The following is a 13,261-nucleotide window of genomic DNA, read 5'->3' on the forward strand; positions in this document are numbered from 1 at the left end:
GAGAGGGGCTGGAACCTGGATCTTCCTGCATGACTGCTCTCAAGTTACACTGACTTTGCAAACAGAGGCACAATATGAGCCAGACAACCCTGACAAAGCCCCTTTATGTGCAAAGGCCAAAGGTAGAGGAGATGGGAACAGAGGGCCCGGGCGTCCTGCAGCATAATCTAAGCTTCCACAAAGGAAAGGGAGAGGCAGGGCCAGCCCCAAGCTCGCACAGGCTGCTGCCAGCTTCTCAGCTCAGAAGAGAGTTCGGGTACCGTCTGGGATAGAGAGATAAGGGAATTAGGCTGCTCTCTTCAGCTAAGTAGCTGCAATCAGTCACAGCTACAGGACTGATCCCAGAGGAATTGCAGCGAGACAGTGCACAGAGTGCTGCAGCTGCCAGCGCGTGTGCTGGGACCCCCAGTACCACAGAGCCACGCCACACTGGTGTTTAGCATCTGACTGAGCCCAAAGCAGCAGGGCTCAGTGACCCCACTGCAAGAAACATGCTGTTTCTCACAGGCAGAGCTTGGAGGCACCACCTAACCCACTGAGCAGAGAATGGGGAGGGGGGGGAGACTGTGTCCCAGCCCACCACTCCACCACTGCTCCTAGAGGCTCAGGGAAGTAGAAGTGAAGTTATAAAGGAGCCAAGCAAACCAAAAACAAAGTGCTTTGGGCAGGGAGCAGTTCTGTTGTCCTGTAGTGCAGCCAGTGCTTTCATCTGCAAATGCACCTGGCATTTGCTCCTCCACTGGGGCACGCGCAATTGCACTTGCTAGAAATAGTCAGAAAGCTTGCCCCGGCTTCAGATGAGATCCCCCAACCCCAGCCACCCAACAGACTCTTTGAGATGCCAGCACAGGGAAGCTTCAGAAAGGAGCAGGCTTCTGTACTGCCAGGCAGGGCAGGATTTCCTGGGATGGATGTGGCTTTCCCCTCCTTGTGCACCCAAGGCTTGGGATCCCATTGTGCTTCCCCCCCTCATGCAGTGTCACCCTGTACCAGTGCCGAGGGGGAGGAAGTCCTTGCTATGGGTGGCTGAGGGGGATCATCGGTCGCTGCTTTTGAAGGGTTCTTGTGCTCTCGGGGTGGGGTAGGAGGGGGGAAGGTGGGACTCTGCAAGGCATCCGAGTACATCTCATCCTGGATGCAGGGACGCTGCACAATCCTTTGCAGCAGCGGCTTGAGCAAGCCTACAGTCAGCTGGTTCCCCTCGCTGGAGAAGGGCACTGGGTCCTCCTGGGAGCGAGGGAGGTGCTGCAGGACCACGGTGAGGATGTCCGAGGTGGTGAGCTCAACGGGGCACAGTGGCCACAGTGTGTCCAGATAAGGGTCCAGCTCCCGGTGCTGGGCAAACTCTGCCAGCAGCGTTGTGAATATCTCCTTGTTAAGCAATGGGCTGAGCTTAGAGAACTTCTCTGCCACCTCTACCACCCGCTGCCACCGCTTCAGGCGGATGAGAAGGTGCAGAGCTTGCAGCACGGCCTTAGGCCTCTTGCTGCAGAGCAGCAATTCAAGCTCCATCTCATCATCTGCCTCGCTGCGCTTGTTCTTCCTGGCCAGTACTCCCAGCGCTCTCTTGTACAGCGGCACCCGGCCCTCTGGGCCCTCCTTGCTGCCGTATGTCCAAGAGATACTAACATACTGCTGGGTCAGCTCCACAAAACTGGGCAGCCACTTGGGTTTGAACCTCAGGAAGGAGGTGCAGATGAGCTCAAAGAGGGGGACCACCCCATTCTGACCCATCTCCTCCTGATGCGGCCCTCCTAGGACCTTCTTCCACACCTCTGGGGTGGCCCTGGCTACCAAGAGGCCGTCCCCGTTCTGCTGCAGCTGCAGGCAGCTCCTCATGGCCTTCCAGGCAGCCTTGGGGAAGGAGGCGAAGATGGAGTTCAGGTAGGCCAAGTTGTCCTTGTCCATGTCAGAGTGCAGAACGCGGCTGACCTCCTGCTCCACCAGTTCCTCGCAGTAGCTTTCCACCTCACTCTCTGGGGCACACACCACGCAGGTCTTGAGGAGCTCCAGGCTCATGTAGCTCTGCAGCTCCAGGCTCATTGTGCTCAACAGCTTGGCGTAAGTGTCTTGGAGGCCTCGGGCTGCCTTCTGCTTCTGGCGGAGGCTATGCTGCAGGATGGCAGCAAGGGCCACAGGAGCCTGGAACACACCACCTTTCTTCAACTTCTCCACTGTCAGCTTGGAGCTGCTGAGGCTCCTCCTCTGGTAGTATCTGCAGGCCTCCTCGAACACCATCTCCACCAGGCACGGCTCAGGTCTGCTGCTGTCCTCAAGTTTGGAGAAGCTAAAGCTATAGATGCCAGTTTGAGTGAGGAGCTGAATGCTGTCCTCCTCTCCCGGGGACTCCAGGAAATGCACCTCTTTCATGCTCAGGGTTTTCTTTTCTACGAGCCTGCCACTGTTCTGGTCGACAAGGTACAGGACCCCAGCCAGCACACAGGCCAGGATGCTGCCAAAGGTCTTCAGCTGGACAGGACTTTCTTGGGCCAGGGGGCCTCCCTCCAGGTCAAAGATATGCCTCTGTGTCCCATCTGGCTCCACCATGTTCACGGCACCCTTCGTGCTCACCAGCAGCAGACCCCCACTGTTGGACACGGCGGAGGTGTGAATGTCCAGAGGTGCCAAACCTGCGAGAAGACCCACAGAACCAAGCAGGAGCTTCCTGAAGTCTGACTCGCTGCTGGAGCGCAGCACCTTGCTGTGGACGAAGCCTGCAGAGGGGGCTGTGATGGTGAGCTTTGCCTTCTCGGGATGACAGATGAGGAGGAATTTGGAAGTGGAGGCAAAGCTGGCAGCGGTGGGCACCAGGAAGATGTGCTGCGGGGAGGCCAGGACCTGGTACTCAGGGCTGTTGTGCAAGACTATCCTTACGGTGCCCAGCCGCACGCCTTGCTCCCCTACCTCCACAGCTCGGGTGCAGACACAGAACCTGAAGGCACACTTGCTCGCGTCCGAGTGGGCATCCAGGGGAGGCCTCTCCTCACACCACACCAGGCTGGCTTCCTGGCTGCACACGGAGACGATTCGGGCCCGGGCACCCTGGCAGAGCTCCAGCGTCTGCAGCAGCTGCCAGCCCACGGCCACCACAAAGTGCCAGACCTCGGTCCGGCCGTGTTCCCACACGATGGCCAGTACCCAAGAGCCCAGCGTCGCAGGGCTCTGCAGGAAGAGCAGTCCCACAAGGGCTGGCTGGGGCGGCTGCCAGTTCCTCTCCAGGTCGGCTCCACCGATGCTGTGGAGCTGGAAGGCCACCACCCGGGGCAGGGGGGGCGGCCGGCTCTTCTGCAGGACCAAAAGGTGCTGCCCGTCGGGGCTGGACTGGACATACCTGGGCTCTTCTCCCTGGCACAGCAGCTCCTGCAGCCAGCGGCCTCGGCTGAAGTCACTGAAGTCGGCGACCTGCCGCAGCGTCCCGGCTCGCTTCATCGCGGGGCGCCCGCCCTGGTCACCGAGAGCATGTACCAGGGCGAGCAGGGGCACGGAGCTCCTGCCGCCACCGAGTTCCCCCCCCCGCACCCCCCGTTCCCCAGGGTCTCTGCAGACCCTCCGACCCCCACGGACCCCCCCGGGCACCCTCCTCCTCCCTCGCGGCGAGCCGGTTCCGCGGGCACCAACTCCCCGAGGTAGGTACCTGCCGCGCCACCGGCTCCCCGGACACCCACCTCCGCCCAAGGGGACCCCCCCCGCTCCCGCCGAGACCCCGCGGGGCCTACCTGCCGCGGCGGCTGCCTGCCGGGGCCGGGGCGTCCCTCCGCCGGGGCCGGGCCGGTGGCGGCTCGGCGGGGCTCGGCACGGCGCGGCGCTGGCTGCGCAATCACGAGGCGGCGCGCTTCCGGGCGGAGCCGCGCCGCCCCGGTCCGGGCCGCCCCTCTCCTACTTCCGTCACCGGTGCGGGGAGGGCGGCGGGGCTACGGTCCGGGGGCGGCCCGTAAGGCACCGCAGGCGGAGGGGCCATTTTTTACCGGAGGGTGGGTGTGTCAGTCTCCTCAGGGAGAGGCGAGCTCCGTCCGGCCCGGGGAGGAGTCTCCCCGCCGCTGCCCTTGCCCGCCCCGCCTGCCGTCGGGAACGGGGGCCGCCCGGGGAACCGGCAGGCGGCGAGGCCCGGCGCTGACAGCGCCCTCCGCCCCCCCCCCGCCCGCCTAGTGGCGGCGCTAGGACCGCGCGGCGCGGCCCTCCTCGAGGCGCATGCGCGGCGCGGCCGGTGGCGCCTGCGCATTGGGAAGGAGAACGGCTCGCCCGCAGGTAAGTGCTGGGGATCGGGGGGGGGGGACGCGGCCCCCCCACCCTCGCGGGGCCAGGCCACGCCCCCCGCCGCCCCTCCTGAGCGGCCGCCCCGGCCCGGGCGGCCCCGGCCCTTGGGGCTCTGCCGCCGCCGCGGCGGGGCGGGTGGGGGACGCTGCCCGCCGCGAGGGGCCTCGCCGGGCACCGTCTGCCGGCCCGCTGCTGGCCCCGCCGGGGTGCCCCGCAGGCCCGGCTCTCGGGGGCGCCGGGGAGCCTCCCCCCAGTCTTTGGGCAGCCGGTGCTGGCGGCACCTTGCCGGGGGGCTCGGGGAGGGGGGCTGAAGCCCGCTTTGCTACAGCCCCTTCCGCGGGCCGGTGGCTCCGGGCTGCGTCAGGGCCCCTCGGTGCCTGCCCTGCCCTGCCCTGCCCTGCCCTGCGTGTGAGGCCTGGCCGCCTCCTGGAAACTCGGGGCGTGCGGGACTCGTTTTATACACAAGTCTGTCTCTTGGAGGTTGTGGCTCCTTTCCCCGCCTGCCTGCAGCGCTGCTCTTGCCCATAAGAATGCGTGACCGCAGCAAGTGCCTTCGGGTGCCGGGGAGGGAGGGAGCGAGCGCTGCCTTGCCTGGGGAGGCCTTGGAGCAGGCTGGAGCTGCACAACCCTTTGGCTGTGCTGGTGCAGCCGCTCCTGGGCCACAGTGTCAGCTGGCTGCTGAAATGGTTTGGGTTCAGATAGCTCTTTCTAGAAAAAGAATGAGCAGGGCACATTGCTTTACCGTTGGTCATTCTAATTATCTGGTTTACCTCAGGGTCCTACAAGCGCCTGTATTGGCAAAGCAAAGGGCAGCAGTGAACAGTGGTAGAGGAGTGGGAACTTGTTAGGTTTATTATGCTGAAGGCAGAGGCAGCTTGCTACGTAAGCAAGCGTGCAGCCTCAGTCAAAACCCTGTTGCGTACATCACTGTAAGAAAGTTTGCTCTTAAGCAGAGACTGTAATCTGAATATATGATGAGAGCCAATTCGGGCTGAGCAGGTGGGTGGAATATGCAAAGCAATAAGATAATTTGGATCATTGTGATATGTGGCAATTGCAGTTCACCAGCTGTTTGAGCTCTAGTAGGAAGTGTGACAAAAATTTTTAAGAGGAGTTTCGGGGCGGGGGGAAAAGGACATCAGTTTTGTTTTCCAATAATAATAGTGTAATCCTCTTTGTCACTTAGGGCACTTTTTGCTGTGTGCAGAGATACTACGGGCGGGGTATATACAACGCAAAATGTTAAACAGTTGTTGGCTAGCACGCACAAAAGAAACAGTGAGGCTTTAATGAGCTGCTAGGCTAAGCATTCATCTGCTCACCACCACCCCTGCTAACACACCAGGCAGCCACGCAGATATCCCTCAGGAAGGGAAGGGTCAGCCTCTGCTGCTCAAAGTTGCTGAGTTGCTACATTCTGGCTCCGTGGTGGTGGTGTTTTTGTTTGTTTATTTGTTTGTTTTAGGACTTACACCTTTTTACGTTGTGCTTTTCCTCCCAAGTGCTTGTGCTACTAATGGTCCATATCTCAAAAATGTTACCTCTCTGCGGCTCATACCTTTCTTATCTTGGTGTGGCTCTGCTGCACAGCTTCTTAGAACAGAGCAGCTTCCTCAGAAGCCGGAGCCAAGGTCATGCAGCTGCGCTGTATTCAGCATGGGCCTTGGATCCACACTGACAGCTGAAGCCATGGGAGAAGGGCAGGGGAAGGTTACAGGGAGAGTGTTTTTCTTCAGAAGGAAGACATCTGAAAAGGTCTCCGAGGCATGAGCTTTTAGGTGGGAGCGTAGAGGCAGTGTGGAATATTTCATGGTAAACGAGGTGGGGTGGATTCTCAAAGGCTCAAAAAGTGAAAACCCAGAGAGGCTTTCTGACATGAGAGAGCTGGGCATTGTAGCTAGGAATACGGAAAGGAAGTTTGATGAAATGAAAAAATTAATTTGGAAAAATGGTGTGAACAGATGGATGTGGAAGCATGTGATGCTTGTCTAGATGGACTTGACAGGAAGAAGCTTAACTGGTTGATGGTGTGAAGTTGATGGATGGGGTGTTATTGTAACTGGACAGATAGCAATGAAAGGCAATTATGGATGAAGTTAAAAATGTATCTTGGATGTTATTCTTTTATATCCTTGCTAAAGCAGGTGTAGTGGGAGGTAGTCTGTGGCTGTATCTGTATTAGGAAGCTGCTTTTCCTGTTTTTCAAGGGGGGAAGAATAGGTCAGTAGTGGTGTAACTTTAGATTGTCTGTGTAGAAGCACATACACTGCTACCACTCTGAGTGGGATGGAAGGACTTGCTAGTAAAAATGCATATACTGAGACTGTGCTGGATATTATGATGCTTGGTACTGCAGAAAAAGAAGTAGGATCTGTGTGGGTTTTTGTCATCAGCACACCCTCAGAATATATTTCTCATTATATACTGCATGAAGGCACCTGGAAATTCTGCCAGATGGATTCAAGGCTTGTGTGCTGTGAGTGTTACTGTTTCCCTTGCTGGTGGGTTGGGCACCTTACAGTTGTAAAGAAAGGTACAGTCTGAGCAGTTTTCACTCCAAGGGACAATATACAAATAAGGTTGTAAAGAATGGAAGAAATTATAAAAGCAGCGTGGATGTACTAGCACAAACTGTAACTGCCAACGCAAGGGCTGGCAGAGAATTATCTGCGGAAGGGTTTAGAGCAGGAATTTGGTCATGATGGTTGCTAAAGCCTTGACGAAATCCAGCCCAACCTGTTCCTCCTCTCTCTGTTTTCACTAGTGGTCTGCCAGGCTGCTGCTGGTTGGTCCTGGGGGTTTTAATACTCAAGCTGGAACTGGGTCAAGGCATTGTCTGTGCATTGGGATTCATAAACTCTTGTGGTGGGTGCAGATGGTCTGTTGCTTCCAGTGATGGATGAGTGCTGGAACCTGTGTTTTAAACTGCCTGTTGCTTGGGTCCAATATTGACTCTGCAGATTCATTACGTGGATTAAGTGCAAGCTTTTCCTGGAACTTCACTGAAGAGTTTAATGACTACTTGGCTTATAACGCATTGCTTTAGGTTCTTTTAGGCAGGGGTTTATCCCCCTCTCTTGCATGATCGAGGTAATTTTTGAACAACTTTCCTTTAGACTCAAGTGATATACCTGCAAAATACCTTGAAAGGCAGAGCGTGATCACACTGGGTCCCAAGTGCATGCAATTGGTGGTGGTGGCAATTACTAGCCTTGAAATACTTAAACAAGTGAGTCTGATCTCTTAGTAGCAGTGGGAAGTCAAGGGATATTGGATTCCAAAAGCAAAAGTATCTCAGTTCTTATTCAGAGTCTTTATAAATATTGATTGAGGTCTAGGGCTTTGGCATTAACAAACTAATATAGATCACATCATTAGCACTACCCTTTTCAGATAGGGAATAAATGGTTTGCCAATTAAGTCAGTGTGTGAAAATACCATTTTATGTCATCTGTTTGTTTTCTTTTTATTTAGCCAAGAAGTGTTACAGTATATTTTTTTGACGGGTCCGCACTGAAAAAAATACACTTATTCATGTTTTGGTTGTATGTGGGGGTTGTGTATATGTATCTGTAATCTTGAAAACTTTCAGGTTTGTTAGCCTAGGAAATTAAATGCAAAATACAGTGCTCGATGGGCTGCATGCAAGATTACAGAAATTACAAGTTTTGGATCCTGATGTCGTTATAATGTAGATATGCATTAGTGTTATGTTCTCTACAGTAGTATTTTTGCTATTATAAGGAGATCTATGAAATGATAATAAGTCTGTACAGGAGCTGAGTGACCAATGTGGAGCAGTCAGAGTTTTCAATGTGCACAAGTCTGAGCAAACATCAGACTCAAAATGTCAGGTTCATTTTTCCTGTGGATATTCTAATGAAAAGCCAAGAGAGATGTGTTCCTCAGAACGTAACATGTTTGGTTGGAATCTCTGCTATGAGTTCTGGAATGAAATGGAAAAGAAGTGGATGGTTGGATGTGCTCATCCCTTTCTTCCTGACTGGATCAGCTGATCCTGGGGTTGATGATAGATAAAACAAGAGTCTGCCTGAACTTCTGTCTGCCATGGCTTTTATCTTCCTGCCTTTGAGCTGCCAAGACTCATGCTCTGTCGAGGTTTTTTTTACTTCCAGATGAAGCAGCTTGGATCTTCTGCTGCACAGCAAAGTACTTGCTGTTCTAAAAATCCACATGCGTGTGCTTCTCTTGGCCCTGAGGGGTAATTATCCTGTGCAGTCAGTGACTACAGCAGGATTCACTTAGCAGCATGTGTTAATGGGACTGACCTATTGACAGAATAAATTATCCATTTGAACCTAAAATGTGGAAAATGCACTGATGATTTTAAATGTGACGTGTTTAAAGGATAATTGTTAACTATGTTCAGTGTTGTTGTTTTCATAAGCTGTCATGGCATCCTGATAATTTGACACCTCTACAACTTATTTATAAATGTTTTGTGCATTTAACTGTTGTTTTCTGCAGCTGCCTAGAAGGTCCCCATTAGCGAAATGCAGTTTCCTGTTTCTCTCTTTATGACATCTAGAAAATGTAATTGCATAAAGTGAAAAGAAAAAGCCATTTGTACAGCCTGATCATCATAGGTCATGAAACAAGCACAGCCTAATAAAGCGTTGGCATGAAAGGCGACTTTTACTTTTCTCCCCGTGCTCCTCCATATGCTCATTTGTAGAATAGCAAATTATAAACAAGAACATTATTTAATCCTTGCCTCTAGCAGTCTTCTTTGTATGTGCTCTGTGCAGCTTTGCTTGAGAGAATATGAATCCCAAGTCCCATTTTGACAGAGACTAGAATTTTCACATGATCATGCGATCTCTCTGATGCTCACCCAGCATCAAGCCTTTGTGTCTTGTGGGATTTAGATTTTTCTGTCTTTCTGGAAATGTAGGAAAAGTGTTAAAATGCAGCTCTCAAAAGTCCAGGGACTAAGCAGAGTGTATTGATCCCCTCCCATTCATGTATACATTTGAGTGAGAATGCTGACCTAGAAGCACTGAGAGTTAGTTTATTAGTTTTGACGTTGGGATTCGTTAGCTGTAATTCAATTAGAAGCACACTGATGGATGTGTTTGTATGCTGGGGCTGGCAGCTGCTTTAGGTTCAGAAACTTACAATTCTAGCTGGGAAATTGTTTTGTGCAATCTTGGGTAAGATTTGTATTGCTAGGCTAAAAGTGACATCGTTCTTGATTTGGTTTTTAATAGATTTCTGTTTCCAATTATGTTTCTAATTAGAATAATGTCTTATTTCCCATGACAGTTTAAAAATAATGCAAAGTCTGTAAAAGAGAAGCTATCAAGATGATTGAATAATGTTTTCTTTTTCATTTGTTAGACTGAAACCTTTTTCCATCTTAATTGGATATATAGACCTACCAAACTACAGGAATAATTTTGGTATTTACAGGTTACGGTGCAGTAGTTGCTAAGCTTTCTTCTGTCAGTGTGTCTTGAGGCTGTTTCCATTCTCACCCCAGCACGCACACCAGCCCTTAACCAGCTAGCTGTGCATATTCCCTTTCTAGCGGGAAGACAGAACACCTCTCTGCCTTTCTATATAAATCTCAGCTTTTCAAGTGTGAGATCTGCTGCTCTCTGTCCTACCTTCTGCTTTCCCATCCAGGCAAAGCTCCTTCCCTTCATATCTGGGGTAGGGTCTCTTGCAGCACCATCATTTCTCCAGGCCCAAAGATGTTTTCCTGCCACTTAGAACTGAGATTTACAGCTCAAGGGATGGATGTCTGAATAACCAACTCTGGGAGCCTTAGAGTCCTAGTTGAGAACATAGCTGTAGTTTATCAATCAAAAGCTGTCTGCATTGGAAAGAATGTAGAAGAGATCTGGAACTGGCATTCAGTAGTTGCTGGAACTTGCTCTTTGAGAGAAAGACAGATCTAAACATGCTGTGGTTGTGGAAGGGGTTCAGGCAGTCTGGGATGGAGGCTAAATCCAAAGCTGTCTCCATGGCTGCCAGCTCAGAAAGCTCTGGGGTCTTAGATGCTGACTGCAGTGAACTTCCCTCTCCATGCATAATTTAATACTGCTGAGTGCAGCTACCACAAGAGCCTGCCCATGTTTTTCTGGAGCATGACTTAAGTCAAGCTTCTGCCTGAGGTATCCTGCTGCTGTGTGTGTAATTACCTTTGGAGGTATGGGAGAAAGGTTGGGAGGTGAGTGATACGAGAAGGGATGGCATTCCCTTTCTGCTAAGTATCTCTGACAGTGCTGCAGTGACAGAGGAGGTACAAACAGTGCTAAAGCTGTGATGCTTGCCAGAAAAATCTGTGATTACAGATAAATACATATCTGCAAGGTCAGAGTGGTGATGTGCTTTGTAGCATCAGACATGAGGTTGACAGTACATGGCAAGTCATGCGTTCTGACTCTCAGCCCCTGGAATGGGTTGACTGTCACAGAAGGTTCAAGACTACAGCTATGGCTGTTACTTGTTGTAACAGCTCATTTTGTAATAATGATACTCCCCCCCCCCCTTTTTTTTTTAATAGGATAATCAGTAAGCATGAGACACCAATTAATTATAGTAAAACCTGTTTGTGTTTCCAGAAAACCCTTTGCTGTCAAATGGGTCAGGAAATTCATCTGGTTTAAAAAAAAAAAAATCCCTGCAAAGCTTCTCTGCTGTATTCCTCCATCCTCTTCCCAAAACTGAACCACATGTGATGCTTTTGAGGCTGGGGTTCTACTCTGGCTTGATTTGCAGAGCAGCTGGCAGAGCTGAGGGGTGCCAAGGTGCAGAGGTAGGGATGAGCAAGGGTGGCAGGAGTGCTTGAGGGAGGCTTTGCAGCCAAATGTTTCCTAGTGTTGGTCACTGCCTCAGAGTGCAAAAGTAGAATTCTGAAGTGCTTTGGTAGGCAGCAAATTAAACAGATAAGAGAAGACTTTTTCAAACAGTTTCAGGAGCTTTTTGTCACAAGATGTCCTTGAGGCTTGACCAGCGTCATAAAGGACTGGGTATCCATTTGATAACAAGTATCACAGTTCATGCAAAGAGATTAAAAAATACTTACTTTTCTAGATGTAAAGTGCATTGGTCCGGATCATGAATCAGTTTATAGCAGAGAAGAATTAAGAAAGTGTATCCATAAGGAGCTTATTCTGTATCTGCTTGTGTGTGAACTTTTGCATCTTTCTTTGAAATAGGATATAGGACTAGATAGGACCTTTGATCTGATTTCTTATCTGGTATAGTTATTAAAGCCCCTACTTTCAGCTTGTGAGAGACTATTAGTATTTCAGTGCATTGAAAAAGTCTTTCATGGTTGAGGCAGGCCAGATATGCCTTGAAGAAACATTCAAGTTTCCTTAGCCTTTTTTGTCTATTCTTACCTTCAGGGTATACAGCATGGCCCAAACAGAGAAGAAAGGTGGGCTGCTCCGGAAATCTTCAGCCTCCAAGAAGCCATTGAAGGAGAAAGTTGTGTTGATGTATGATGAGATTTTCACGGTAAGGACTTGAGCATCTCTTCTTTCTAAAGTGTTGTGTTAAATTTTCTTGGTTTAGTTCATGCTGAGGGCTCTGCATGGTGGATTCTTTTCCCAAGGTAAGGACTGCACAGTGTAAGCACACACTTCAGGCTCTCCTACTGTCATGCAGAGCTCTATATTCTGCTCTCTTTCTTAATGTCACCTTGTCCTGTTGTCTACCAGGACCATTTGTGATCTATGGCAAGTCACAGCTTTTCAAGTATTTCTCAAAAAATAATCCAGAAAATAAACAGAGGCATCCCAATTGAGAGCTGCTTCTGTTTGTCCTTCTGTTTCTGGGAATCTGTGTAGACAGAATTCCATACTGTGAGACCACTTGGTCATCCAGTGGGATGGTGCTGACTCTGAGCTACTCATGATAATGATTTTCTTTAAATTCTGCCTGAATGATTTCTTCTTGTTTGCTCTCATTGCTGCTCCTTCTCTTTTCAGACAGAGGACCCCAGTAAATGCAACCCTAGGTTTTGGGAGGAGCTGTTTCTCATGAAGGTAACAGGAATTGAATGTCCTCTGATTTGCTGCTGCTGTTCTGCCTACGAAGTGGCAGACTGTCCATGCAAGGACTTGTGTTTCTAAGGTGTCAGTGGTTATGTAACGTGAGTGAACTGCTTCTTAACCTGACAGGTCAACTTGGAATATCTAGAAGGCAAGCTGGAGGCTCTGGATGGGGAAGAATTAATGAAGATAAAAGATAACATCAACTGCTTGTTTCAGCACTGTATCCAGGCCCTGGGTGAGGAGCACCCAATCAGAGTGGTCAATGCATTACAGGTACCATGCTGAGAGACAGTGAATGCTCTCTTTTGCTTCTGATGAGGCGATGTATTTGCTGCTGGTATCATACATCTTGTGCTCCTTTCTTTGCTTCTGAGGAGAAGAGATGTCTACAGAGCACTTGCTACTAAGTGTCTGTGGAGGTTACAAACATTTATAGTCTCTTTGGTCTTGGAAGAGCAATAGCTTGTTTCAGAGTTCAAGAGGATCTGATGATGCAGGATGAAAGGGATGGCAATGGGGGAGACAAGAGGGGTTTGTTCACACTGCAGGCTGTCAGTTTGGGGGCTCAAGAGTACTCTGTGTAGCTTTGTCTGTATTCTGCTTTCGCCTGTTGTCCCTCATTTCAGCTTCCTTTTTGAATTTCCATATGGGTTGAAAATGAAATAAAGCTCTGGAGAAGTTAGTGTGAAATTTATATAGGGGACTCTCCCTGCTCGACACGTCATAATTGGAAGCTGTGAAGAATTGTCACTCAGAATTAATAGCCGTTTTCCTGCAGGTTGCTCCTTACCAAAGCTATGCTGTCCCATGTCTTGTGCAGGAAACTCCCCTCCTCAGTCTTCATGTTTGATGTTATTAGTTCACAGGCTGATTCTTACAGTTTGGAGAATGCACTTGTCTCAGCTTCTCTCAGCTGTAGGAATACAGGATATGAATTTCAGGTTTGGAGAAGTCACCTGTAGCAGACATTGGACTTT

General features: G+C 50.6%; 2 protein-coding genes across 8 annotated transcripts in view; one reads left to right on the forward strand and one right to left on the reverse strand.

Moving 5' to 3' along the window:
• Window positions 1-656: 656 nt before the first annotated feature.
• On the reverse strand, window positions 657-3,999 carry HPS6 (HPS6 biogenesis of lysosomal organelles complex 2 subunit 3). The gene is made up of 2 exons (XM_052799661.1): window positions 3,717-3,999; window positions 657-3,444 (listed from the first exon to the last, which is right to left on the reverse strand). Exon 2 carries the CDS (start codon window positions 3,427-3,429, stop codon window positions 970-972), a length of 2,460 nt encoding a protein of 819 aa, XP_052655621.1. The 5' UTR covers window positions 3,430-3,444; window positions 3,717-3,999; the 3' UTR covers window positions 657-969.
• A 146-nt stretch (window positions 4,000-4,145) lies between these two features.
• Window positions 4,146-13,261, forward strand: part of ARMH3 (armadillo like helical domain containing 3) — a 130,482-nt gene continuing 121,366 nt past the window's right edge. For 4 of the 7 annotated variants that reach the window (XM_052799662.1, XM_052799666.1, XM_052799668.1 and 1 more), the window contains exons 1-3: window positions 11,634-11,745; window positions 12,219-12,275; window positions 12,411-12,557. In XM_052799662.1, the coding sequence (XP_052655622.1) occupies window positions 11,644-11,745; window positions 12,219-12,275; window positions 12,411-12,557 (306 nt within the window). In that variant the 5' untranslated portion in view covers window positions 11,634-11,643. The other 3 variants (XM_052799663.1, XM_052799665.1, XM_052799664.1) reach the window with 3 other exon arrangements.

The sequence above is a fragment of the Harpia harpyja genome, chromosome 10, assembly GCF_026419915.1.
Source record: "Harpia harpyja isolate bHarHar1 chromosome 10, bHarHar1 primary haplotype, whole genome shotgun sequence".
Classification (NCBI taxonomy): Eukaryota; Metazoa; Chordata; class Aves; order Accipitriformes; family Accipitridae; genus Harpia; species Harpia harpyja.

Excerpts from the sequence above, each read along its gene's own strand:
- HPS6 (XM_052799661.1), bottom strand. The coding sequence starts at position 3,429 with ATGAAGCGAGCCGGGACGCTGCGGCAGGTCGCCGACTTCAGTGACTTC.